Raw genomic sequence first — 27,283 nt, forward strand, 5'->3', positions numbered from 1 at the left:
GGCACGGAAGGCAGGTTAGGGAGTTAAGTTTTCACTCAGTGAGCAGTGGTGAGCCATTGAAGGTTGATGAGCAAAGGCAGGACTCAAAGAGAACATTTTAAGCAGTTGTGTTCTCACTTTTGTTTTCAGGTGATGGGTGCCACTAGAGTCAAGTATCAAATGAACCCAAAAAGAGCTGGGAGGCTTGTGACAATGTAAAAGCCTTTTCTCAGAAAATGTACTAATTGAGGCAGTAGCCACACCGCTAGGGAACATCTCCAAACATTAGTCACTGGACTTTCTAAGCTACAGACACACGAACAGGTTAGGGAGCCGTTATTTCCCAGCCAAGTCATTGAAATGCAAAGGCCCTGGGTGGAGCTCTGGTGATGTAATTCCAAACGCTCGGACTTCCAACTCAACACGGAGGGGATTACACCTCTAACTCCTGCCCCTCCTCTCTACCCCACACCTCCTATTTATCTCTGGAAATCAATCATCAGTTCTTTCTTTCTTCCTTCCTTCCCTCTTTCTTTCTTCTTTCTCTCCCTTTTTCTTCCTTTCTTTCTCTTTCTTTTTTCTTTCTTTCTTTTACTTTTTCTTTCTTTCTCTTTTTCTTTCTTTCTTTCTTCCTTTCGTCCTTTCTTCCTTTCTTCTTTTCTTTATTTCTTTCTCTTTCTTCTTTTCCTGGCCTCAAGTGACCCTCCTCCCTCAGGCTCCCCAGTAGCTAGGACTATAGGCGCCCATACCCAACTATTTTTTTTTTTTTTAATTTTTGTAGAGACAAGGTCTCACTCTGTTGCCCAGATCTCTGGGGCTCAAGAGATCCTCCTTCCTCAGCCTCCCAAATTGCCAAGATTACAGGCTTGAGTCTCCGTGCCTGGCCACTCATCCGTTTCTTTACCCCTTTTCCTAATCTGCAAAACAAAGGTAACTGTTTATGGCTTCCCAGAAACATTCAAAAGTCAAAAGACCTCCAGAGAGAGAGAGAGGGAGACAGAGATACAGAAAATCACTAGACACTTGACTTGCTGACTTTTTGGACCTTTTGTTTTAGCCAAGGAGAGCGTCCCCCCTCTGTCCTTCCCCCTCCGTCCTTCCCCCTCTGTCCTTGTTGTTTTAATCAATGGTAATCTTCCTACGCTTTCCTTCCCTCCCCTCTTCTCTTTTCCCTCATCTGGCCTCTTTCTCCTCACAAGAATATGGTAACAAGAAAGAAAGAGCGAAGGTGAATCCCGGGGCCTCTGTAAAGTGAAGAAATCCCCGCCCAGAGGTGGGGGAGCCGTGATGATATCAGAGCAGGTGACCAATTTACAGACCAGTTTCCTCAGCCACAAACCCTCTGGGCCAGCAGCACAGAGCTGTCTGCAGAACCATAATCACCAGCCTTTAAAAGTAATGTCATATAGGGCTTGCCTCGCTGCCTCCTGATTTTATAAAGAATCTGCTCTCAGAGACAGCCTATGATTTCTTCTCAGCTCAGCATATCTTCCCTGGAGGAGTTGGAAGATCACTCTCTAGGCCTCCCTTTGTTGGAGTGTCTAGAGCAAGGCTGCCCAATAGAAATGTAATGTGAGTCATCTACAGCATTTTACAATTCTAGTCACCACATTTTTTGTTTGTTTGTGTTTTTTGAGACAGAGTCTCACTCTGTTGCCCAGGCTGGAGTGCAGTGGCACGATCACAGCTCATTGCATTCTCCATCTCCAGGGATCAAGTGATCCTCCTGTCTCAGCCTCCAAAGTGGCTTGGACTAGAGGCATGAACCACCATGTCTGGCTAATTTTGCAATGTTTGTAGAGATGGGGTTTCACCATGTTGCCCAGGCTGGTCTCAAACTCCTGGGCTCAGGCGATCCACCCACCTTGGTCTCCCAAAGTGAGGGATTACAGGCATGAGCCCCACCATGCCCGGCCCCCATTTTTAAAAAGTAAAAAGAAAAAGGTAAAAGTCACCTTTAATATCTTATTTAACCCAAAATATATCTGAAATATCATTTCAACATGTAAGAAATATTTTAAATTACTAATGTGATAACTTGCATTCTTTTTCTCATACTGTGTCTCTATTTATTTATTTATTTATTTATTTATTTATTTATTTATTTATTTTGAGACAGAGTCTCTCTCTGTTGCCCAGGCTGGAGCGCAGTGGCGCAATATCAGCTTACTGCAGCCTCAGCCTCCCGGATTCAAGTGATTCTCCTGCCTCAGCCTCTTGAGTAGCTGGGACTACAGGCGCATGCCACCACGACTGGCTAATTTTTGTATTTTTAGTAGAGACGGGGTTTTACTATGTCAGTCAGGCTGGTCTCAAACTCCTGACCTTGTGATCTGCCCGCCTCAGCCTCTCAAAGTGCTGGGATTACAGGCGTGAGCCAACATGCCCGGCCTCATGCATATTTTATACTTAAAGCATCTCAGTGCAGACTAGGCACAATTCAAATGCCCAACAGCCACATGTGACTAGTAGCTGCCATATTAGACAGTGCAGCTCTTGCCATCAGTCCTAAAGTCAGGTGTTGGGGTCACCCAGACCTACAGTCATCTCAGGAGGCAAAGTAAATTTCACCCTCATGAACGTCATATAAATAAATATATGGGAAACAGGAAATTCAGCAGGACAGGGTGGGCACTAATTATGGGGTCTTATAAATAAGCTTCATATAACTGAGGCAACACATCTCTAGAGACCCACCAACATGACATTTAGAAATGTGATTTCACCCAGACTGTGACTTGAAGATTAGTGAGAGGTTAATTTGGTTGAATCTGTATAATCAAGTCTAAAGGAGGGATGTTCCAATGGTCTAAGTTAATGCTTTGCACTCCGAGGAGCTCCTAAATGAAGTCAATGTGTTTCCCATGTGACATATTGGGCTCTCTAGGGTCATCTGGACTCTTAATTGGGCTGTCACTGCTAGCCACGGCTTCCGAATTCTTTTTGAGACGGAGTCTCGCTCTGTTGCCCAGGCTGGAGTGCAGTGGTGCGATCTCGGCTCACTGCAAGCTCCGCCTCCCGGGTTCACGCCATTCTCCTGCCTCAGCCTCTGAGTAGCTGGGACTACAGGCGCCCGCCACCATGCCCGGCTAATTTTTTGTATTTTTAGTAGAGATGGGGTTTCACCATGTTAGCCAGGATGGTCTTGATCTCCTGACCTCACAATCTGCCCCCGTCAGCCTCCCAAAGTGCTGGGATTACAGGCATCAGCCACTGTGCCTGGCCCCAAATTCTTGTTTGGAATCACAGTCACTTAATAACGTGCTGCCCCAGCTCAGCCCATGCCTGACTCGGCATCTGGATTCCCTGGAAGCAGACCCCCTCTGCTAGTGACGTAAGGGAGCAGGGGGGCAAGACAAGGCCGGGGGAGGAAGCCCAGCAAGACAAAAGTCATGCAGAAAGTGGCTTCAGCCTGATCCTGCAGGGACCTCTGGGAAAGACACTTCTGAATTGTCCCACCAGGAGGCAAGGGCCGTGATACTCTCTGGCCACACTGACTATCTTTGGTTACAGGCCATCCAGGAGTAGGTAAATTCTCCAGCACATCTGGCTTTGTGTATGTGTGAGTTTGCATGTGCACAAGCAAAGGGACTTCCGGGAGCCTGGGGAGGGCAGGAGAAAAAGAGCAGCCACCTGGCTGTTGGCAGGCAGAGGAGGGACTGGTGTCTAGTCTGAGCTCTGATGCTCACTCATTGTGTGACTTAGTGCAAGTGAGTGAACCTCAGCTTCCTCATCTGTAGAATGGTATAATAATAGTCCCCACCTCAGTGAGCTTCACAGAAGAATCAGCAAGATGAAGTACACCAAGGCGTTAGCACGATACCTGGCACCTCATCAGCACTCAATCAGGGAAAGTATTTTGGACCAGATCAGAGGAATCTTGGGAGGTTGGTGGGAGACACTTAGGGGTAAGTGGACCAAGCATCACACTGACTCACAACCCTTATCTCTTCAGCATTTGGCCGGGTGTGTATCAGGTAACTGCGTGTCTGACTTGCTGCATTGCTGTCGACCATCCATCCAGAGCAAGCATAGGGCTAGCGCTGTGCACAAATCGGCCTAAACATCTCAGCTCAGTTCGTGGGAGAGAAAGAAAGTGCCCTCAAGACAGTGTCCTTCCCTCCAGGGCTCTTTTTAACCAGCTTTGACTCCCCAAGGCCCAGCATTTCTGTGCTCCCTTTGAAATATTTTCATGAATTTTATGCCACTTAAATACACTACCCTGGCCATGGCCACCATGGTGAACATGGATAAGATGAAACTAAGGGGAAATCTGCATATTCCTCATAGACTAAACTCCCAGGCCTCCTGCTGCTCCCCTGGGAGATCCATGGACACACTCGGGCAAAGTTTGATCCCCATGGGTTGTCAGCAATAGAACAGGGACCAGAACCTAGGGCTTCAGGCTCTAAATCAGGAGCTCAGCAGTGCACGAAAACCAAGAAAATCAGCAGGAGTTCAAGGCCTTTTGGGGGGGATCAACTCAGTGTCAGTGCTCAGTGGACCAGCCCAAAATTTGCTCTCTGAGAACACAGCTGAGTTGGTGGCTGACAACTTATCCCGTGGCATACTTGCAAGATATTGTGTAAAAACACTTTCCAGAAAGACACTGACCGATTCTCATGAGATTGTTGTAAAACAGAGGTAGCTAGGAGGATCCTTATTTTACAGCAGAAACAATCTCACAGCAGCATACCAGTTGCCTAACACTTGGGCGGTGAGTCAGTGCCCACCCCAAAATAGAGCCTGACCCAGCAAGCTTATCTCCCACAACAGTCATGAAAATATCCACAGGTCCAAGAATCTCCCAGCATGAAGTTGGGCCATGCCGCAAACACTGCCTGGCCACACGCCTCTGCATTCTCCACCAGGCTTCCTCACCTCAGGTCTCTGCCAAACATCGCCTTCTCAGAGAGGCTCTCCCCGACACTCCCCCAATCTAAAATCGCCACTCCCTCACCTCTTCACTTCCTTTATTTTTCTTCATAGCTCTGCACATCCTGAAATTAGATTACCTATCTATTTGTTAAGTATTGTCACCCCACTAGAATGCCGGCTGAATGAGGGTGTGCCATGCTCAGCACTGTATCTAGGGGCCAGAGCAGTGCCACCGCCAAGTAGGGATGGTCCATAGAGAAAGCGAGTGAATGAATGAATGAATCAACCAACTTGTCCTTCCTAGTCCCTTTGCACTTGCTTTTGACAGGAATCTGTACCTCCAAGAATTATCAAACATCCCTGGAGGATGAGACCCTCCACCGCCACTAGGCAACTCCTATCACACTCCCGAGTCCAGGGCCTAGAGCTTGAAGAGGACACTCGAACATTCAACGTACCTGCACTACTTCAATGAGCTCTACAAGCTCCTGTAGTTCCCAAACTTCACCAACTCAGAATATTTCACCCAGCCCAACTCCTTTATAGCTGACCCCTTCCCTAGAACTCCACACCTCTGAACTCCCTGCCTCCTGTAACCCTAATTCTAACCCTATAAACAAATACCCACCCCTGTCACTCCCACTATCTCACTCCTATACCGGCTCCACCTGTCTGCCCCCTGTTCTGTCCTTCCTCTTATTTCTTCGCCATTCCCCGTTTATACCAGGAATGAACTCCCCTGTTTCACTGAGATATTCTGTGTGGGGGTAGCTTTAACATTAGTTGCAAAATGAGTTAAATTCTACTTAAGAATACCATGTCCATATGTATACAATCTGTTTAAAAGTTTTTTAAACTAGTCAGCATGTACTACACAATGAACACTATTGTTAAGAAAGGATTATTGGATATAAACACAGTGAAGTCAATCAAAGGGGGTTCCATTGCAAAGAAAGCAGGGAGTCAGCAGATGCAAGTGTGACCTAGCATGACATGGCATCTCTCTCTATGGTCCCCAGCACCTCTTAGTTCAAGGCACCAAAACCTGAGCCAATACTAACCAAGGGAAGCACGTAAACATTCAGCTCTGCCCTGTTTCTGAGCTCAAGCTGTTCCCTAAGTTTTATCATATGGATCCTGTCTCAATACTGGAGTCCTGCTTACATCCTTGGCCTCAGATACTCCAGCCTCAAGAGGTGGATCTCAAAGTGTGTTCCCTGAACCAGCTGCATCAGAACCTTGGGATGCTTATTCAGAATGCAGAATCCTGTACCCAACCTACCTTAGACTTACTGAAGCCAAATCTCTAGCAGTAGGGCTGGAGGTATGTATTTAATTAGGTGTCCCTGGCTCCAACTCATAATTCCTTTGCAAAACAAACTTTGAGAACCTCTGCCCTAGAAAGAGGTCACCCCTACTTCTTAACACAGGCCTCCTCCTGAGAAGGAGACTGAACATGGATCAAGGTCGTGGAAACAATTGGCCATAGTGCTAGGGAAGATATGTTTCTGGAAAGTCCTCCCTCACTATGGATCCTACCTTTCATCTTCTGAGACACAGACTTCCTAGAATTCCATGAGGCCTACGGCTGCCTCCTGAATCAGGTGGCAATCCCATTCCGTTTGCAGAGGAGCTGGAAGCCTACAGCTGCCCCGATCTGACTCTAAGCATCAGCAGGCTTCAGAATAACTCCCTTCTGTGGGCTGGGCGCAATGGCCCACGCCTGTAATCCCAGCACTTTGGGATGCCGAGGCGGGCAGATCACGAGGTCAGGAGTTCAAGACCAGCCTGGCCAACATAGTGAAACCCCGTTTCTACTAAAAATACAAAAAATTAGCCGGGTGTGATGGCGGGTGCCTGTAATCTCAGCTTCTCGGGAGGCTGAGGCAGGAGAATTGCTTGAACCCAAGAGGCAGAGGTTGCAGTGAGCCAAGATCGCACCACTGCACTCCAGCCTGGGAGACAGTGTGAGATTCCATCTCAAAAAAAAAAAACTCCCTTCTGCCAAGCTTCTTGCCCTAGTTCACCACTCCTCAAGGACACTGCCCACGGCCTCTGTGGAGATGAAAACTCTAGCCATGTTCCTAGAGAGGCAGAATCCCTCTAAGTCCCACCAGACCATTGCTGATGCCTCAGCCTGCCATGAAATTCTGCCATCCAAGTTTATGACAGAAAGAAGGGCTTGTTCTGTCCGCAAGATCAGACAAGATAGAACATCAATTACAACAAATACTTGTGGTCAGGCTTTAGTGACGATACAGTCACAAAGATACAATGGACAGTTTTTGTTTCGTCTGCCCAACTTACTCCTGTCTCTTTTAGTAGGAGTACCCAGATCTTCCATTGAGAACCACCCCACCGTCCAAGCCCAAGCCACAATGATTGCTTCAGGGATGGGAATAGGAAGAAGCCAATTCAATTGGAGCCAATTCCAGAACTTTCTTTGGAATTACTGAGAAAGAGAAGCTGTCTCTTCGCACTAGAATTGCTGAGCTGGTGGACATGAAAGTTTGGAGAGGCTGGCTACCTGCTTGTCCTCATGTGTGAAGACATTCCCTGAGAGAGAAACCCACACAGAAGAAATCGGAACTAAGAAGGAGAGAGAAAATGAGTCATGGTAACATTAATTTGGGCACAAGGACCCAACTATACCTGAAACCATTACCCCAGACGTTTTTTTAATTCCATGAGCAAGTAAATTATTTTTTTCCCTTTATGCTTGGACCAGTTTGAGCTGAATATCTGTCACTCGCAGGGCGGAGTGATACAATTGGACAAAAGAAACCCTAGCGATTCTCTGAATTGGAACTCCAGGCCCGTTTTTGTTTGTTTGTTTGTTTGTTTGTTTTGAGACAAGATCTCTCTGTTGCTCAGGCTGGCCTCAATCTTCTGGCCTCAAGCAATCCTCCCACCTCAGCCTCTGAAGTAGCTGAGACTGCAGGCACACGCCACCACACCAGGTCCCATTGATGATTACCCTAAGCTCTCCTACCTGAGAGTTTAACTTACAAAACATGGTGATTATTCTTTACCTTTGTTTGCTTTTGCTTTTACACATCTTCCACCTCCTTCCTGAAGATGAAACCTGGCTTCCCCTAACAAAACCCCACTTCCCTCACAACCCAACGAGGTCGGCTCAGATTCTCACTTCCCCTCTGGGCCTGGAGCAGGGTCCGCATTTGCGCTCGCCATCCACCACCACATCCCGACCAGGCTATTGCCCGGAGGCTCCACATGACCCTCTTTTACCACTTTCCACTCCCACCTCCAGGACTCTGTGGCTTCCCTGTGACCATGTCATTGTCCAGAAGTTAGGGATCAGCCTCTGCTTAAAGATTTTTTCTGAGCCTTCCCTGGTTCTAACCACTTAGAAACTTGCAAGCTGGCACTGGCCCCAGTCTTTACCCCAAGGTATTCAAATGCTAAGGCTCCTCCAGTCATAAAAGTTATCCCTTGTGACAGGCAAAGATGATCCTATGTGCGTTCTAGGCTGCTCCCTCCGCCAGCTGCCACAGAGGAATCTGGACTGCCAGGCCTGTCCCTTGGGCTTTCATGATACAGAATCCAGAGGGAAAGGGACAGAAGACAGGAGCTCCTCCAGCTGGGGATGGGAAGCAGTTATGAATCTAGACGTGAAGGACGAGCTGCCACAGTTGGGCTACACGCAGGAGGGCACAGGCCAGGCTTGACTTGAGCTAAAATCCAGCGCCCCCTACACCTGCCAAGCCTTGTGCACTAATGTGGATTGCAACCCCCAGAAAGGGGCCCCCATTTCTAACTGGTCCCCCAGGTAACTTATTTACATTCAAAGGAAGGAGCTGGGTGTGGTGGCACATGCCTGTAGTCCCAGCTACTTGGGAAGCCAAGGCAGGAGGCTCACTTGGGGCCACGAGTTCAAGTCCAGCCTGGGCAACATAGCAAGACTCTAAAAAACACAAAACAACAAAAACAAACAAACAAAAAAAAACAAAGGAAGGCACCCTAAAAGCCAGCAGTGGTCTCTATCAGAGATGTGGATAAGAGAGGGGAACATATTTTAATAATAGCTGTGGCTGTATCTCCAAGGTGTTCAAGAATTGCAAGTTCAGAACTTGAGATGTTTTGTTTATGAGCTTTGCTCTAAAATGGGATAGCCTGGGCAGGCGAAGGGTTGATAAGGTCAGACCACTTTCTCTTTCTCTTTCCAATCTTGAGGATCAGAGCTGGCCCTCACCAAAGACTGGAGTCAGTTCGCTTTGTGTTCCAGCCCTCCTAACCTCACTTCCCCCTACCTTTCCCTGCTGGGCAGTACTGCCTCTCCCTCATGCTCTCTGTGGTCTGGCTGCCCTGCAGGCCCACAGAGAGGACTGTGAATGTTGCTGGAGGCCTTCTCCCCAACCACACTGCCTATACCTTAATTCCAAACCTCATCTCCTCTCACTGAAATTTCTTGCAACTTACCTAAGGGTCTGCCTAGATTGATGGGAACCTCCATACCCACAGTGCAAAGGATTATTTTAAGGGACATCTTGGATCACATCTCTTTCCTGCTTAAAGACTCTTCCATGGCTTCCCACTATCTATGAGTCACGTTTCAAACTCCTCAGCTTCACCCAACAAAACCTTTCCCGGTCTGACCGTGCCTGTCTCTCAGCCTTATTGGCCTATGCATGTCCTTTATTTCAACCTACTCTTCTACCTGTGGTTACACTGCGTGGCACCTTCCCAGACGTGTTTCTCTTTACCTGGAATGCTCCTCTCTTCTCCTTTCTCCCCTCTGGCCCCTTCTGGCCAATGCCTACTCATCCTTCAAAACTCCGTTCAGATATCACCTCTGCCAGGAAGCCTTCCCAGCCTGCTCTTTCTTCAGTCTGATTTAATGCCCTTCTGTAAGCTCCTATAGCTCCCATGTAGCAAACCTCTCACAGCCCCTGTGCCAAGCTCCACCATAACCCCTGTGCAGAGCTGCATCATAGCACTTATCACCCTGTACAGTAAACATCAATTTACTTATCTCTCTGTCCTAACTAGATTATGATTTCCAGGTCAAGCAGGAACCATAATTTATTCATCTTTGTAAACTCTGTGCCTGCCACAGAGTAGGCACTTAATGAATTTGTGTCAAATGGATGGATACATGGATGGATGGATGGATGGATGGATGGACGGATGGATGGAAATTCACTAAGTCCACTCAGCACTGTAATTCTGAAAGTTTAACATTTTGCATTCCTTCCCCTCCAGGTATTTGCACATTAAGAGAGATAATACTGGCCAGGCGTGGTGGCTCAAGCCTGCAATCCCAGCACTTTGGGAGGCCGAGGTGGGCAGCTCACCTGAGGTCAGGAGTTCAAGACCAGCCTGGCCAACATGGTGAAACCCCGTCTCTGCTAATAATACAAAAACTATCTTGGTGTGGTGACCTGTAATCCCAGCTACTCTGGAGGCTGAGGCAGGAGAATAGCTTGAACCCGGAAGATGGAGGTTGCAGTGAGCCGAGATCGCACCACTGCACTCCAGCCTGGGCGACAGAGCGAGACTCCATTTCAAAAAAAAAAGAGAGAGAGAGAGAGAATACTATGCAGTGTTCCTTAACTGAAGGCCTGCTAATCATCGGTGGTACACTGGAGGAACATGGGAGGAGTGAGGATTTTCATAGCAGTTACTACGAATTCTCTTCCCCTCCATTTTGAGGCCTACCTGCTAATGAGACAGGCATCATCTGCCAACCCAGCCTGCTATCCTGAGTTTTAAAGACACTGCTAGTCACCTGACACTTTCCTAACTTTCCCTAATCTCTGTTCTCTTCTGTCCTATTTTTTTGTGTTGTGTTTGCTATACACAATAATACAATAAAATTCCACCTTCCAGGAGTTATCCACTGGACCTCTGCCTCTCCCATAATTCCCCCAACACCAAAACGCCCTTGATACTCAGCCCTCCATAAACCTGAGCTTACTCTACAAGACACATGATCTCTTCAATCCAATAAGGTCTTACTTGACCCTGGACTTGAATCATTATATGCAAACCTGCTGAGTGTCTATTATTTATTATAGATCCCAGAGCATCTCTTCAGAAAGGGCTATGATGCAACCTGTTAGTTTTGGTTTGATTGTGTTTTAAAGCCGTAGCACGAGACCGGGTGTGGTGGCTCATGCCTGTAATACCAGCACTTTGGGAGGCCGAGGCAGGTGGATCACCTGAGATCAGGAGTTCGAGACCAGCCTGGCCAACATGGTGAAACCCCATCTCTACTAAAAATACAAAATTAGCCGGGCATAGTGGCACACGCCTGTAGTCCCAGCTACTCGGGTGGCTGAGGCAGAAGAATCTCTTGAACCTGGGAGGTAGAGTTTGCCGTGAGCTGAGATTAGGTCACTGCACTCCAGCCTGGGCGACAAGAGCAAAACTCAATCTCAAAAAAAAAAAAAAAAAAAAAAGCCATAGCAGTATCAGCACTCTTGTAATTATTGTGGCCTTAACGTTTTCCATAGAAGTTAAATACAGTAAAACAATGCTAGCCTTTACAGCTGGCAGAGGACATGTAGGTTGCGTAAGTGATACTCTTTCACAGCAAAGGAGACTTATCTTTATGTGGAGATGGCCTCACCAAAAGAATTTAAGAAGGCTTTTAAAAAAGAAGCAGAGGTATCATAAAACACAAAACAGTAACAGTAAAAATAAGAATACAAGAATTAAGAAATTAAAGTCGAAGGAGAATATATCTCTGAAACCAAGGCTCAGGAAAGTTAATCCACAGAGCTTCCTGACCGTCACAGCAAAGGCAAAAGTGGGACAAATTGGCTAATAAGAAAGTAAAGCAGTGTTTGTTGTGTCTCTTTAGCAGACTTTATTCTTCCTTTTGTCCAGCATCTCTGCATATCGGGAAATGCTCTTCTCCCCATCCAGGCCCCACTCAAATCCTGTGGTTCAGGCGGGAGCTCTCACGTCACTACAGGCCTCTCCGCCTGTCTTCTGTCTCTCTCTCTCTCTCTCTCTCAAACACACACACACACACACACACATACACACGCGCGCGCGCGCACAGCTCTTTAGCCAAGGGTGGACTCCTAACTTAGGCTGGGCTGATCATTGTGCCCCACCTCTCTGGCACAGTGATTGGCCTAGGATTGGGTAACTGAATGGGGCTGAGCCAATCAGAGTCTTTCCCAGGGGTTTTTCAAGCCGCAGGTTAGAGAAAGTCCCTTATTTTCCCTCCAGAGCCAAGGCTGGGAGTCTCAAAGCAGCCAATAGGCAAACCCCCAACCGTGTGGCAGAAGTCAGCCTGAGAAATCCAACCTGAGAGAGAAGCCAAGTGATGGGTGGAGAAAGAGCACGCGGGCTGCATGAAAGGGCCTGGCTCCTCTTCTCCCTGGGCTCTGCTGCATCCCAGCCCTTCCTATGATTTGATAATGTGACCAAATACCTTTCTCTTTGCCTAAGCTGATTGACTTGATTTCCTATCCCTCGAAACCAAAAAATACTCACCAGTAAAGGAACATGAAGCAGCGCAAATGGACGTTGCGCTCATGGCAGTTTTACCAAAAACACAAAGGCTCTCTGCATGTGACCAGCTCTTCTCGTGGTCTGTTTGCTGTTTTCCATGTTAGAACCTTGTCCTGAAAAAACATTTTCATGGAGGGACAGTTGCATATCCATGGGTTTGATGCAGGGATAAAGCTCACAACTTGAGCTATGAATGATGAAAATATTTCTCTGTTGTGTTTTGGTTGGGAGCTGCATGGAAGATTATTTAAAATTGAAGAATAGATTTTCTAATCTTGATTGAAATAATATCCACATGCTGTGGATCTCTCTGTGAAGAGGCCTGTTTTCAGTTTAGACATCATGGGTAGGGGTGACAGAGATGACACTTCCTTGAAAAATCAAAGGACCTGATGGCACTTCTGCCCTGGTGCAGAACCCCTCTCCCCACTGCCAGTGCAAAAAAAGCAAAAGAACTGCAAGAGTCACATTGTATGCATGGCACATCTATATGCAGGTAGTCACATGAGCGACCGGTTCAATCCATAATATTCTGAGGCATTTTGGATTTTGGACCTATTCCTTCCCATTTTTCGTGTGATGGCTACATTTTATCATCTTTCCCTTTTCTAAAGTTGCCCAATAGCTTCCCACCCAACTCTGTGAGGACTTCCTGCTCTGGCCAGGATGCTACGTAATCAGTGACTGGACCTGCAGGAGGAAGATCCAAGTGTTCGTTCCCTTCACGCATTTACAGGATGTCTGCTGAGTGTCAGCCATTGCAATGGCATCGAGCAGAAGAATAAGGTAGCCACTGCCTTCACATGGCTTGCATTTTCAACCTGCTTTTAGTCTACCCATGATGGATGATGCCTTCATGCCACACATCCCTACAAGTGTATCCAGGGCTCCTCACAGTTTTGCAGGGAGCAGAGGAGTGAACGTGCTAATAATTACCTTCTTGCCTATTTGGGTCTGAGGATCCATATCTCTGATGCCTATGTGACAAGGGTCATGGAATCCCCTCATAACTGTGTAGTTTTCATGATACTTTAACATCTATTCTGCACATATTGCAGGCCTAGCAAATAGTTTTGAATTGGAAGCCTTTGATATCAAGAAGCCCGGACGGAGGAAAGCCTGCTTGGGTGGAGGCAGGACAAGCAGCAGCAGCCTCCAGCTTCCAGAGACAGCACTGACAGCAGCGCCAGTGGCTGCAGCTGTGCAGCTGTGGCCCCAGCATTGTACAGCAGCAGGGAAGTCCTCCCCACAGGAGTCCTGGGTAGCTTCGGGCTGCGGTCCTGGCCCCTGTCTAGCCTCCCTTGCACCTGTTTGTCTTCTGGGTTTGGTTCTCCAAACTTCTGTGGGGATTTTATGAGTTCCTACTGTCATTTACATAAATTCCTCTTCTCGAATAAGCCAGTGTTGATTTCTGTTTCTCAGAACCAAGAAATCTGACTTATTACCACACATAAAGTGTTGGGGCAAATAAATTAATAAATGAATCCATTTTACTATTTGCATTTCACAACTTGCTGGGATCGGTAGACGTAAATTGTTAGCCTCGCTCTATTGTAGACATAGGTGTTGAGCCTCAGAGAAGCCAAGCAATTCCTCTAGGATTTACACAGCCAACAAGTGGCAGAGTCCGGACTGAAACCCCAGTGCCATAAGTCTTTTTTTTTTTTTTTTTTTTTTTTTTTTGACGGAATCTCTCCCTCTGTCGTCCAGGTTGGAATGCAGTGGCATTATCGCAGCTCTCTGCAACCTCCGCCTCCTGGGTTCAATCGATTCTCCTGCCTCAGCCTCCTGAGTAGCTGGGACTACAGGCACACGCCACCACTCCTGGCTAATTTTTATATTTTTTAGTAGAGACGGTGTTTCACCATGTTGGCCAGGCTGGTCCTGAACTCCTGACCTCAGGTGATCCACCAGCCTCAGCCTCCCAGAGTGCTGGGATTACAGGAGTAAGCCACCACGCCCGACCTCAGAGTCCGTATTTATTCCACTTAGGACAACTATTCGTATACTCACTGCTGAAGTACTAATTCATTAAAGAGTGCTGGAGGTGCTATATAATATTTAAGATATGCTAATATCCGAAGAATTCTGAATGGCAAAGCACATCTGGCTCCCAGATTTTTGAGTAAGGGATTATGGGGCTTTCTGGTAATGTTAACAGTTTTCATTTTGGTGTTATTTGTCTACCTTTTCTCACATGCATATCTTTCCACAGTTTACATGCAATTTTGCATCTTGCTTTGCCCCCTCTTTTCATTATAATATTTTTCCTATGGTGCTCCATACTTTTCATAATGACTATTTATTATATTGCTACCAGTTTCAACAGAGGCATAATATGAAAATCATTCTCTCACTGTGGACATTTAGGTTGCTTCCAGTATTTTGTTTTTATACGTGATGTGGTAATCTTTGTATTAAGCATTTTTTCTCAGTTTGGAATATGGACGGCCAACATTCTTTCAGGCACTTTGTTGGATTCTTTTTATTTCATTCAATCTTCATAATATCAAGTAGATAGCATGGTGTCCATTTCATCCTAGGGGGAGCTCACTTTGATGGGAAGGGTGGTTTCCCCATGATGTCTAAACTGAAGACAGGCCTCTTCATAGAGAACAGAAATGTGGCTACCAGGTCATTTCCTATGACCCCTCAGCTCCCCAAGACTCTTTTGCTAGTGTAGGCTACATAAGCTGAAAATGAGGAGGAAACGTAAAAATCAGAGCCTCCTTGTGCTCATACACACATGCACAGGGAGGATACTGTTGGAACATTCTTTCCAGTTTATGTCTGGGGGCTGAGCTGACAGACCCTCATAGCAGCGACGACACAGCATGCCTTAGGACATCAGTCTGGATCAAAGGGTTAAAAAAGAAACAAGGAATCAGGGTCAGGGTGTGCAAGGTGAAAAGACAGTGCGCTCTGAAAATATATGGGACATCACTGTGGCTAGAACCAGAAACTGGTTCTCACCATTTGGGAAGCCCAGCTCACTGCAAAATATGGCACACTCTATAAGTGACAGTGACCTGTGAGGGCAGCCCTGCTGTCATTCCCAGGGTTGGCAGAGGGAGGGGAGTCCTAGTGATAAGGGGAGGGGTTATCAGGCTTTTCTATGCCGTGTCTCGTAACTGGCCCCTCCTACATGCATAGAAAAGCTTCCAGGCTGAGGCTGAGTCAACAGCAGTCTCCTTTGTTGATGCTGCTGCCTGGAGTCCTTGTCTGGATTCCTGTCTCACTCCTGTCTTGTACCCCAGTCTCTAGGTCTGGTTCCTTGAGGCTATTTTGAGAGGACTTTGCCCACCAGCTACAAAAATCAGGCATGAGGCCAGGAATGGGAAGGGTATTGTGAGCACAATCTATGCACTTGTTAATCATTATTACATATTAAGCAATTACTGCATGGCAGAAAAGTGGGGCAAGAGACTACTCTTAAGCCACATGTAGATGTTGTAATCCTGAGCTTTGTCTCCATAATGGGGTAAGATGTCAGAAAAGAGTCAGAAAGTCTAGGTGATAGAATAAGTGCCAAGAACATATACACCATGGAATACTGTGCAGCCATAAAAAGGAATGAGTTCATGTCCTTTGCAGGGACATGGATGAAGCTGGAAACCATCATTCTCAGCAAACTAACACAGGAACAGAAAACCAAACGCCGCATGTTCTCACTCATAAGTGGGAGTTGAACAATGAGAACACGTGGACACAGGGAGGGGAACAACACACACTGTGGCCCGTCAGGGGGTGGGGGACAAGGGAAGGGAGAGCATTAGGACAAATACCTAATGCGTTCAGGGCTTAAAACCTAGATGATGGGTTGATAGGTGCAGCAAACCACCATGGCACATGTATACCTATGTAACAAACCTGCACATTCTGCACATGTATCTCGGAACTTAAAGTAAAATTTAAACAAATTTAAAAAAAGAGGATAAGTGCCAAGAAAAACAAGAATGAGCTAAGGCCACGTAGGTCTGTATTAAAAATCTGGCTAATAGCAAATGCATTGAGGATTGCTGCTGCCACAGTGGGTAGACTTGAGAACTCAAGTGAAGCCAACGATTGTAACACCAGGGTCAGGCCCTATATTTTCCACTTTTAATATTTTCCAATATTGTGGATCAGGACCAACATGATAGTGAATATTTCAGCATTATATATCTATAATCCCTTGTCGGTAGTTCCAAAATTCCCAAAGTGCTGATAAATGTAAATTTTTTCGTAACTTATTTCATGGGTAAATCCAACTTGAATGGCACTCGTCAGGTTGGGACACCTGAGTCTTGCTCTGTTGCCCAGGCTGGAGTGCAGTGGCATGATCTTAGCTCACTGCAACCTCCGCCTCCCAGATTCAAGCAATTCTCCTGCTTCAGCCTCCCGAGTAGCTGGGACTACAGGCACGAGCCACCATGCCTGGCTAATTTTTTGTATTTTTAGTACAGATGGGGTTTCACCATGTTAGTGCTTGACTCTTAAATATGAATAGCTATCTAAAGACTACCAGATATTTAAGTATAGCCTCTAAAATAAAAGACAGAGGCCAGGTGTTGTGGCTCATGCCTGTAATCCTAGCACTTTGGGAGGCCAGGTCAGGAGGATTCCTTGAGCCCAGGAGTTTGAAACTATCTGGGCAACATAGGGAGATCTTGTCTCTAGGAAATAAATAAATAAATACATAAAATAGAATAAAAGAGACAAAAACAAAGAGAAAAATACAGTGGAAACAAACAGTAAAAAACAAACAAACAAAAACAGAAGAGTGGTTTTTTTAAAAATATAAACCTCAAAGAGATTAAGTGAAAATATGACCTACACAAAACAAGAACAGGATGTTATAAAAAGGAAGCTTCATAAATAAAATAAGAAAAAGGTCTTGGAAGTTAAAAACTGAGATTCTCAACAGGTTGGAAGATAAAATTGAGAAAAATCTTCCAGAAAGTAAAACAGAAAGATAAGAGGATGGACAACAGGAGAGAGAAGATGAGAAAGCTAGAGACTGTTGTAGAAGCCCACATCTACTGAATAAGTGATCCAGAAATAGAAAACAAGGAAAACAGTAACCATGTAATTACCAGGCAGTAATATGAGGAAATGTTCGAGACTAAAGGATGTGACTTTCCAGATTAAAAGGATCCATCAAATGCATAGCATAATGGTTGGAGTAAAACACACATACACACACACACACACACACACACGCACACACCCTTCCAAGGTACATCATTGTGAAATATCAAAATGTTATTTAAAATCAAAGAAAGGCTGGGCGTGGTGGGTGGCTCACAGCTGTAATCCCAGCAATTTGGGAGGCCGAGGTGGGTGGATCACCTGAGGTCAGGAGTTCCAGACCAGCCTGGCCAACATGGTGAAACCCTATCTCTACTAAAAAAATACAAAAATTAGCCGGGCATGGTGGTACGTGCCTGTGGTCCCAGCTACTTGGGGGGCTGAGGTGGAAGAATTGCTTGAGCCCAGGGAGGCTGCAGTGAGCCATGATCAAGCTGCTACACTCCAGCCTGGGCAACAGACTGAGACCCTGTCTCAAAACAAAACAAAAATATATGCAAGGCCTTAAAAATTTACTTCCCATGGGCTGGGCGCAGTGGCTCATGCCTGTAATCCCAGCACTTTGGGAGGCCCAGATGGATGGATCACGAGGTCAGGAGATTGAGACCATCCTGGCTAACATGGTGAAATCCTGTCTCTACTAAGAATACGAAAAAAAATTAGCTGGGCGTGGTGGCAGGCACCTGTAGTCCCAGCTACTCAGGAGGCTGAGGCAGGAGAATGGCGTGAACCCAGGAGGCAGAGCTTGCAATGAGCAGAGATAGTGCCACTGCACTCCAGCCTGGGCAACAGAGCAAGACTCTGTCTCAGAAAAAAAAAAAAATATATTACTTCCCATGCACTCTTTCTTAGGAAGTTATTGGAGAATGTGCTTCTCAGGGTAAGAAGGTAAACCAGGGAAGAGAAAGATAGGGGTTGAAAGGAGAAGGCTCCATTCAACATAGCAGACAGTCTCAGGGAATGATGGAGAAGCAGGTGAATCCCAGCCAGCCTGCAAATCCAGGGAACATGTGTAAGATGATGCAAGGCAGGAAGATTCTGAGGAAATGGAACTGGTAGATTCTTTGAGGCATTGGACCATATGAAAGATTTTTGTGAGGCTGTGAGCAAAAGACACCCCAAAACAAAGCAAATGAAAAAATGAGTGAATTAATAACTTCAGGAAAGACAAAAGGTTTACAAGAAAAGAAACGTGATCATTGAGTAATTTGGCTCAACAGAGAACAAGGTTTTCGTGAACATAATAATGTAAACTCTTGTTGTGATAACATTATGTTGAAAGATTACAGGGAAGGAAAGCATATGGTAAGAGGTTAGGTGGAGATACTAAATCCTTATTTGAAATCAGTAAATGATGTCTAACACTGAAAAATCAAGAAAGAGCAGTGTAAGTGTATTTTGCAGAAATATAGAGCTAGTGCCAGAAGAAACAAATAGAAGTTGAAAATGGTAGCTTTTGGTGCATGAGACAGGGTGGAGGAGGAAATAGGAATTTTTGTTTTTTCATTATAAGCCTTTAAATACTATTTAAAGCTTTGTTTACTATTTTCATATCTTTAATAAAAAATAAAATTTAATTTAAAAAAATACATGAAAAACAGAAAGGCAGTGAAGAGACAGTTCAACAAAAAAAGAACTGCAGATGTCCCTTAAACATATGAAGAGATGTTTGATCTTATTAAAAATAAGAAAAATGCAAATTAAAGCTAAATTGAGATATTCTTTCTCATTTATCAGATTGGTAAAAATTCTGATAATTTTTTACCAATTTTACCAGGGTTGGATGACACCCTCTTTTGGTGATGCCGTGGGGAATGCAACATGATTCAACCCCAATGAAAGAGAAGTTGCAATAACCGCTAAGACTGCAGATGTATTTGACTCAGCAAACCCCCTTCAAGAAATGCATATGAAAAAAACTCATGTTTCAGCTTATTCATTACAACATTGTTTGTAATAGCAAAATGTGGATTAGAAATAGTCTGAATGTCTGTCCATAGGGGACTGTTTAATAAACTATTGTCAGTCCCTTAGTGGAAAGTATTTATTTTCTCAATGAATAAAGGAAAAAAATGACATAATTTTACAACCAGCCTCCAGGCCCTCCAAAACACAGAGAGCTGTGTTGAAAGCCTCCCAGGCTGGTCGGGCGCGGTGGCTCACGCCTGTAATCCCAGCACTTTGAGAGGCCGAGGCGGGTGGATCTCGAGGTCAGGAGATGGAGACCATCCTGGCTAACACGGTGAAACCCCGTCTCTACCAAAAATACAAAAAATTAGCCAGGCGTGGTGGCAGATGCCTGTAGTCCCAGCTACTCGGGAGGCTGAGGCAGGAGAATGGCGTGAACCCAGGAGGCGGAGTTTGCAGTGAGCAGAGATTGTGCCACTGCACTCCAGCCTGGGCGACAGAGTGAGACTCCGTCTCAAAACAAAAAAAAAAAGAAAGCCTCTCAGACAGAGAGACTCTCTGACCTCCCTAAACCTGAGCATACGAAGAACCCCTTTCAAAACCTTAGACACAAAGCGAGCGAGTGAGACACAAAGTGAGACCATGTCAGATTTAACGTCAGCCCTAGGTCTAAATCCCAGCTTGGCTACTTTTTATTTGCTGTGACACTCTGGACTTTGGCTCATCGTCGGTAGGCTGGGGATAGGACTCCCTGCCTTGTCAGGTTGCTGTGAGGGTGGACTAGAGTATGTGATACAGAAGCTACGGGGCCTGGCCCACAGTAAGCGCTCCACAAACAGGAGTTGATATGAATAGTAGCACCGGAAAAAAGAATCCTGTCTCCAGGACAGTATTCATTGTAGAAGGAAAGTCATGTTGGAAATCCCAAGAGAAGAAGCAAAAGTCACTTCTCTGAAGAGAAGAATTGAAGGAATTTCCTCTCATGACGAGGCAGTTTTGGGAGAGGCTCTGTATACACAGTCAGATGCCTTCACCCTCACGTTCTCCAGCTTCTCATTGCCATTGCCTCCTCTGATGACCGGCAGAGACTTTCCCTAAGTATCCTAGATCAGCAGGGCTGGAAGGACCAAAGCCCAAATTCCCATTTAGGATGAGAAACCCAAGGACCAGAGAAGACCAGTGATCAACTTGAGGGCACACAGCCAGGCCGACCCACTAACAAAACTGCTTCCAGGTACGCATTTTATGATAGCAAGGGATACAAAAGGATAAACCTAAATGTGCATCCCCAGGGCATTGAGCTAACCTGACTTTACTCACTCCTGAGAGGGGCTGCAGTCAATGTGAAAGCATGTGATCAAGGTTGGTGGAGAAAGTGATGTGTTTATATCAACCCATTTTGATGGCTGTGTTTACACTTTACATTTTACACACTTCCCGTGGAATGAAGTCCCAAACCTAGTGGCAGCTTGCATTGCAGTAACAAGGATTTCTAGAACATACCCAGTCCCTGCTCCAGCAATGACCAGATATATAATGCTGAGTTTTCATTTCCTCATCTGTGAAAGGAGATATCAGCCACCTTCATCATGCTGTTACAAAAATAAAATCAGATAACTATGTCTGTCTGGCGCACAGCAGCCACTGCTTCCCTCAAACCCAGATATCCCCTTGTCTTATCGACACAGGAGACCTAATGAGTCCCACAGCAACCTGCTGATCCTGCTCTATGAATTACAAAGAAACGTTTCCCCCCAAGCACCTCAAAAAAAGAAAGAAAGAAAGAAAACACTTTCCATAATACTTTCATAGGTTAATCGTTTTCAATTTCCTCAGCCAGAATCAAGAGTTAAGAACAATCTCATTAAGAAGAATTCTAAGGGTATTTCTTTTCAAGTTCCCAAATACTTTCTTCATTATCCACATTGCCCTTGCAGGCTGGTTCCCCCATGTCCATGCTGATATGGAGAACACTGGATCAGATGTATTCACTGGGTTCCCGGCACTATAAAATTCCTACCCCAGGGATGTGCTCATGGGAAACACTCAATAAGTCATCCTTAGCTGAATCAAGCAGAATCAGAAAAAGAATTCCAAGAAAGATATATTGAGCATCTACTTACTATATGCTAGATGCTGTGTAAGACCCTTTTCACGCTCTTGTTTAATTATGACATTCCTGAAAGGTGATCATCACTGTGCTCACCTTACAGATGATGAAACAGACATTCAGAGCACTTTGTGACTTGCCTAAAGTTTCACTGTCCAGAAGGAACCAAGTCTCCTGACTTCAGGTCTTCCCACTATGAGATCACCAGTTTATTGTAACTAGAAGCCTCTCCCATCTAAAGCATCTTTGTAACTGCTTTCCCTTTCCCCACACTGCCTACACATAAAGAAGCCCCTAATTTGTAACAAGTCATTTGATAACTCCAGAAGAGGGGCCACATCCTTTTTCTCTATGTCTGTTGATTAACAAAGACAACATTATGTTTCCAACATATTAGTCAGACCAAGGGGGAAAAAATCCCCATGACTTCAGTAATTTTCCATCCTTTGGAACAACGAAATATACACAAAAGGTTTACTATAGAATGTAAACATTGCTTTTAAATGATGCCAATCTCTCTTTTAATGTGGCCTAAATCCTGAAATTTAAAGTGTGATAAGCCGGGCGCAGCATCTCACACCTGTAATCCCAGCACTTTGGGAGGCTGAGGCAGGTGGATCACCTGAGGTCGGGAGTTCAAGACCAACCTGACCAACATGGAGAAACCCCATCTCTACTAAAAATACAAAATTAGCCGGGCGTGGTGGCACATGCCTGCAAATCCCAGCTACTCGGGAGGCTGAGGCAGGAGAATCGCTTGAACCCGGGAGGCAGAGGTTGCGGTGAACCAAGATTGCGCCATTGCACTCCAGCCTGGGCAACAAAAGCAAAACTCCATCTCAAAAATAAATAAATAAATAATAAAATAAAGTGTGATAGTGTCCTTTCTTATATTTTAAGTAGACACAGAAGCCTTAATATATATGTAAACCATAAATATCACCGCCAACTGTTCAAGATTGGGCTGTCACACTAACACACCTCTTCCTTGCAACTTGCACCCAATTTGACTCTGGTCCTAGGCATGCTGACCTGAAATAGTTGCTGGCTGCGGCAAGCACCACGCGGTGGCAGGAGAATTCCTGAATGTCCACACACAAGATGACATCTGTCAGAGCATTTTCCATTCGCAGGGTTTCCAGGCCATTCTGAAGAATTAAGGAGAGTCCCGCGTCGTCAAATTTGACCTTTTCCCCATTTAAGATCTCGACCAAGTCTCCTCTTTTCTGGGAGGGCTCATCTGTAGAAGGTGCCAGGGGCCCTTCCAAACTCTTCTCGACCACGTCACCCATGGTCCAGGCGCCCCTTTGTCCTGCCATCAACATCGAGACTGAAGGAGCGCCCAAGTGTCAGGCAGGCCCCATTGCAGAAGCTGAGCGGATTTCCTGTGCAGGGCCCTCCACTTATCACCAGCTGTCACACACACATAACAGGAAGTCTCGCACTTTCTCATCCTGTTACTACAAATGCCAGCAACTTCTATTCTTCTTCTCTCTGTGAGTAATCACAGGGTTAGAAATTACTTAGAATAGGTGTGTGGGAGGGGGTTCTGGAAGAGGAGTGGCCTGTCAGAGTCCACTGTGAGTGCTGTGTGTTTATTTTGGTGCATCTCCCACTTCATATCCGTGAGCAGGAAGCCTCCAGTGGTGGCTGTTACATTTGTACTCCTAATGCTATCAATAACCCAAGTAGTCAATGAGGGGATGGACAGGAGACAGTCTACAATCCTCCTGCTTCATATTTGTACTCCTAGTGGCTCAATAACCCAAGTCGTCAGTGAGGGGATGGACAGGAGACAGTCTATGATCTTCCCACTTCCTCCTCCCAGGAGTCTGAGATCCCACAATGATCCAACAACCGTGCTTTGTAAACCATGGAAACCCCACTTATCCCTGACATTCTCATTTCTGGCGGCACTGCATATCGTCTGTCTTCATCCTCCTCCCTACCCAGGGGAAAACAACGTCATGGCAAATATTCATGTCTTCCCCCACTAAAAAAATGTCTATTGTTTCAGATATGCTTTGGTGGCACAGAAGAAATGGTTCCCAAAACTCTGTCAACAGCATCTTCTCAGAGGACGAGTCAGGGTAGGTCTACACCGAATTGCCATAGCATGTCTCAAATTAGCCTAACGTCTACTGACCATGCATCTAACATTGGATCCTGAAGTGTTTTCATTACCTCTGCAGGTCTCAGTTAAGTAGTAATAACTGTCATTAAAATCCCATGATATCCTTGGGAAGTTATAGGAGCGTATTAGTTAGCGTTCTCTCACCCCAACAGTAATGCTTTACCAGGTTGCTAGGTATTTCTTAGCCCAGCAAACTTGACATCTAAAATTAACCATCACAGTTACAGTCATACCCAGCATAATGATATTTCAGTCGATGATGGACTCCAGAGAGACAGAACCAAAAGAATACCTAGAGAGGCATAGCAGAGGGAAATTATTAGGGGAATTGGCTCACGTGATTATGGAGACTGAGAAGTCGCATGACAGACTGCTGAGAGCTCAGTTCAAGTCCAAAGGCCTCAGAACCAGAGAAGATGGTATAACTCTCAGTCCAAAGCCAAAGGCCTGAGAATCCAGGGGGTGGGGAGACTGGTGTAAGTCCTGAAGTCCAAAGGCAGGGGATCCTGGAGTTCTGTTGTTCAAGGCAGGAGATGACTATATCCCAGCCTCAGGAGATAGAGACATTGACCTTTCTTCTGTTTTTGTTTTCTCTGGGCCTCTGGCTGATTGGATGGTGCCCACCCACACTGAGAGTGTATCTTCTCTACCGAGTCCACTCAGACTCACTAATCTCTCCTGGAAACAACCTCACAGACACGCCCAACAGTAATGCTTTGCCAGGTTGCTAGGTATTTCTTAGCCCAGTAAACTTGACATCTAAAATTAACTGTCACAAGTACAGTCATGCCCAGCATAATGACATTTCAATCGATGATGGACTGAATATACAATTGTGGTCCCATAAGATTATAATGGAGCATATAAAGAAACCTGATGGCCGGGCGCGGTGGCTCACGCCTGTAATCCCAGCACTTTGGGAGGCCGAGGTGGGCGTACCACAAGGTCAAGAGCTCAAGACCAGCCTGAGCAACATGGTGAAACCCCCGTCTCTACTAAAAATACAAAAATTAGCCGGGCGTGGTGGCGTACACCTGTAATCCCAGCTACTCGGGAGGCTGAGGCAGGAGAATCACTTGAACTTGGGAGGTGGAGGCTGCAGTGAGCTGAGATCGCGCCATTGCACTCCAGCCTGGGCAATAAGAGCGAAACTCTGTCTCAAAAAAAAAAAAAAAAAAAGTAATGGAAAAATAATGCCATTCACAATGGTAATAAAATATATGTAAATGTCTAGGAATAACAGCAACCAGCAACATAAAGAAAACTAACAAACTTTACTAAGAGTTTTGAAAGAAAACTTAAATAAATATACCAAGTTCATTTATGGAAAGACTAAATATTATTAAAAGGACCAATTCTTTCTAAATGCATTTATAGGTTTATTTTACTCTAATAAAAATTACAAGAAAATTTGGAGTTTAGGTTTGTTTGTTTGTTTGTTTCTGAGACGGAGTCTTACTCTGTTGCCCAGGCTAGAATACAGTGGTGCGATCTCAGCTCACTGCAACCTCCACCTCCCAGGTTCAAGCGATTCTCCTGCCTCAGCCTCCCAAGTAGCTGGGACTACAGGCATGCACCACCACAACTGGCTAATTTTTTGTATCTTTAGTGGAGACAGGGTTTTGCCATGTTGGCCAGGCTGGTCTTGAACTGCTGGGCTCAAGCGATCCACCCATCTCAGCCTCCCAAAGTGCTGGGACTACAGGCTCACACCACCACACCTGCCTCAAGTTAAGGTTAAATGTAAATGAACAGTATCAAGATAGGTTCAAAGCACAGTGGGACTATCTGTAAAAGGATAAACATTAAGTCTAGACTTTACAGTGGACCCAAAGTCTTTTCTCCCTGGAAACTACAAAATTGAGATAAATGTGGAATGTTGTATTCAGAAGCCCTCTATCTGAGTTGGAAATTGAGACTGCTTCCCAGTGTCAAAGTGATTAAGATCTTCCAGACAACTATGAGGTCTCATTCTTACTGATACAATGGCAAACAACAAAGTTTCTGATGGTCTGTGATTTTTAGAAAACAATTTTTCTCAGTAAGAATAAGTAGTCACCCACGAAGGGTATCCTTATGACACATTTATAATTGCAAGGAGTCACTTAAAGAAACGTTGTTTCTTTTCAACTTTTCATCTGTGTCTGACTTCCTAGCCTGATGAATGGGAGGGCAGATTTTTTTACTTTCAGATCTGACCTAATCTTTGAAGAAACGTTGTTTCTTTTTAACATTTCATCTGTGTCTGACTTCCCAGCCTGATGAATGGGAGGGCAAATTTTTACTTTCTGATCTGACCTAATCTTTTCTTTCTCACCCTTTTTAAGATTAATAGTCATGAATTGAAATTGAGACCTGGCAGGCGGCCAAGGTCAGCTTCCAAAAGTTACATGCTTGGGCCAGGTGTGGTGGCTCATGCCTGTAATCCCAGCACTTTGGGAGGCCAATGCAAGAAAATTGCTTGAGCCAAGAAGTTCCAGACCAGCCTGGGCAACATGACAAAACCCCATCTCTACAAAAAATATAAATTAAAAAATTAGTCATATGTGGTGGCATGCATCTGTAGTCCCAGCTACTTGGAAGGCTGAGGCAGGAGGATTGCTTGAGCCCAGGAGGTGGAGACTGCAGTTAGCCATGTTCTCACCACTGCATTCCAGCCTGGGGAACAAAGCAGAGACCTTGTCTCAAAAAACAAACAAACAAAACAAAAAAGCAAAAAAAAGTCATATGTTGAGCTGTGTTCAGTGGAACTATGGAGAGTCGGCCGGGCACGGTGGCTCACACCTGTAATCCCAGGACTTTGGGAGGCCGAGACAGGCAGATCACAAGGTCAGGCGATCGAGACCATCCTGGCTAACACGGTGAAACCCCGTCTCTACTAAAAATACAAAAAATTAGCCAGGTGAGGTGGCAGCGGGCGCCTGTAGTCCCAGCTACTTAGGAGGCTGAGGCAGGAGAATGGTGTGAACCCAGGAAGTGGAGATTGCAGTGAGCCGAGATCATGCCACTGCACTCCAGCCTGGGTGACAGAGTGAGACTCCGTCTCAAAAAAAAAAAAAAAACTATGGAGGGTCCAGTTAGTTAAACTGAATCTGCCCTTAGACTTTGGTGTCAAGGTAAAGCAGAGATGAAGCCAGGTGAATGAAGGAGACTGAGGTAAGACAGGAGCGGAGGGTAGGAGGAGAAAGACGGGAATTCAAGAGGGTCTAAGATTTTTGCATATGTCAGAGCTGGGCTCCAGGACTCCCACTTAGCCCCACTGGTGGCCTCCTGCTTAGCTAAAAGGGCCTCACTGAAAGAGGTAAGGTCAATACAGATTTCATGCCATACCCTATCCCCAGCTTCTGTGACCTTTCTCCTATACATAGATGTCAAACCCTTCTCCCTAGTCACTCTCTTCTGTTTCATATATTTTAATGCTCTAAATCCCTGTTCAAAGTATGGTGTTGTTGTATCCTTGCTATTGATTGTACCTTTTATTAGTATTAAATATCCCTATTTATCCTGTTAATTTTTTTCTTTAAATAATTTTCTGATTTGTCTGGAGTCTCTATTGCCACTCCTGCTTTCTTTTCATTTACTTTTCCTAATATATCTTTGCCTGTTCTTTGTGTTCTGGGAAATAGACATCTTTTCTTAATGTTTCTGATGGTTGTAATGATGTTTCAACAAATAGTAAGCCAATATTTATCTAATTATCATAGCACAAAGCCTAG

The 27,283-nt window shown here is 45.3% G+C and overlaps 1 protein-coding gene across 1 annotated transcript in view; it reads right to left on the bottom strand.

Annotated features, from left to right (window-relative positions):
• Positions 1-22,811, bottom strand: part of KLHL6 (kelch like family member 6) — a 70,048-nt gene extending 47,237 nt beyond the window's left edge. Inside the window, exon 1 of the mRNA XM_054479983.1 lies at positions 22,466-22,811. Within this exon, the coding sequence (XP_054335958.1) occupies positions 22,466-22,758 (293 nt within the window). The 5' untranslated portion in view covers positions 22,759-22,811. The remainder of the gene's footprint in view (positions 1-22,465) is intronic.
• Between the last annotated feature and the right edge of the window lie 4,472 nt (positions 22,812-27,283).

This window comes from Pongo pygmaeus, chromosome 2, assembly GCF_028885625.2.
Source record: "Pongo pygmaeus isolate AG05252 chromosome 2, NHGRI_mPonPyg2-v2.0_pri, whole genome shotgun sequence".
Taxonomy (NCBI): domain Eukaryota; kingdom Metazoa; phylum Chordata; class Mammalia; order Primates; family Hominidae; genus Pongo; species Pongo pygmaeus.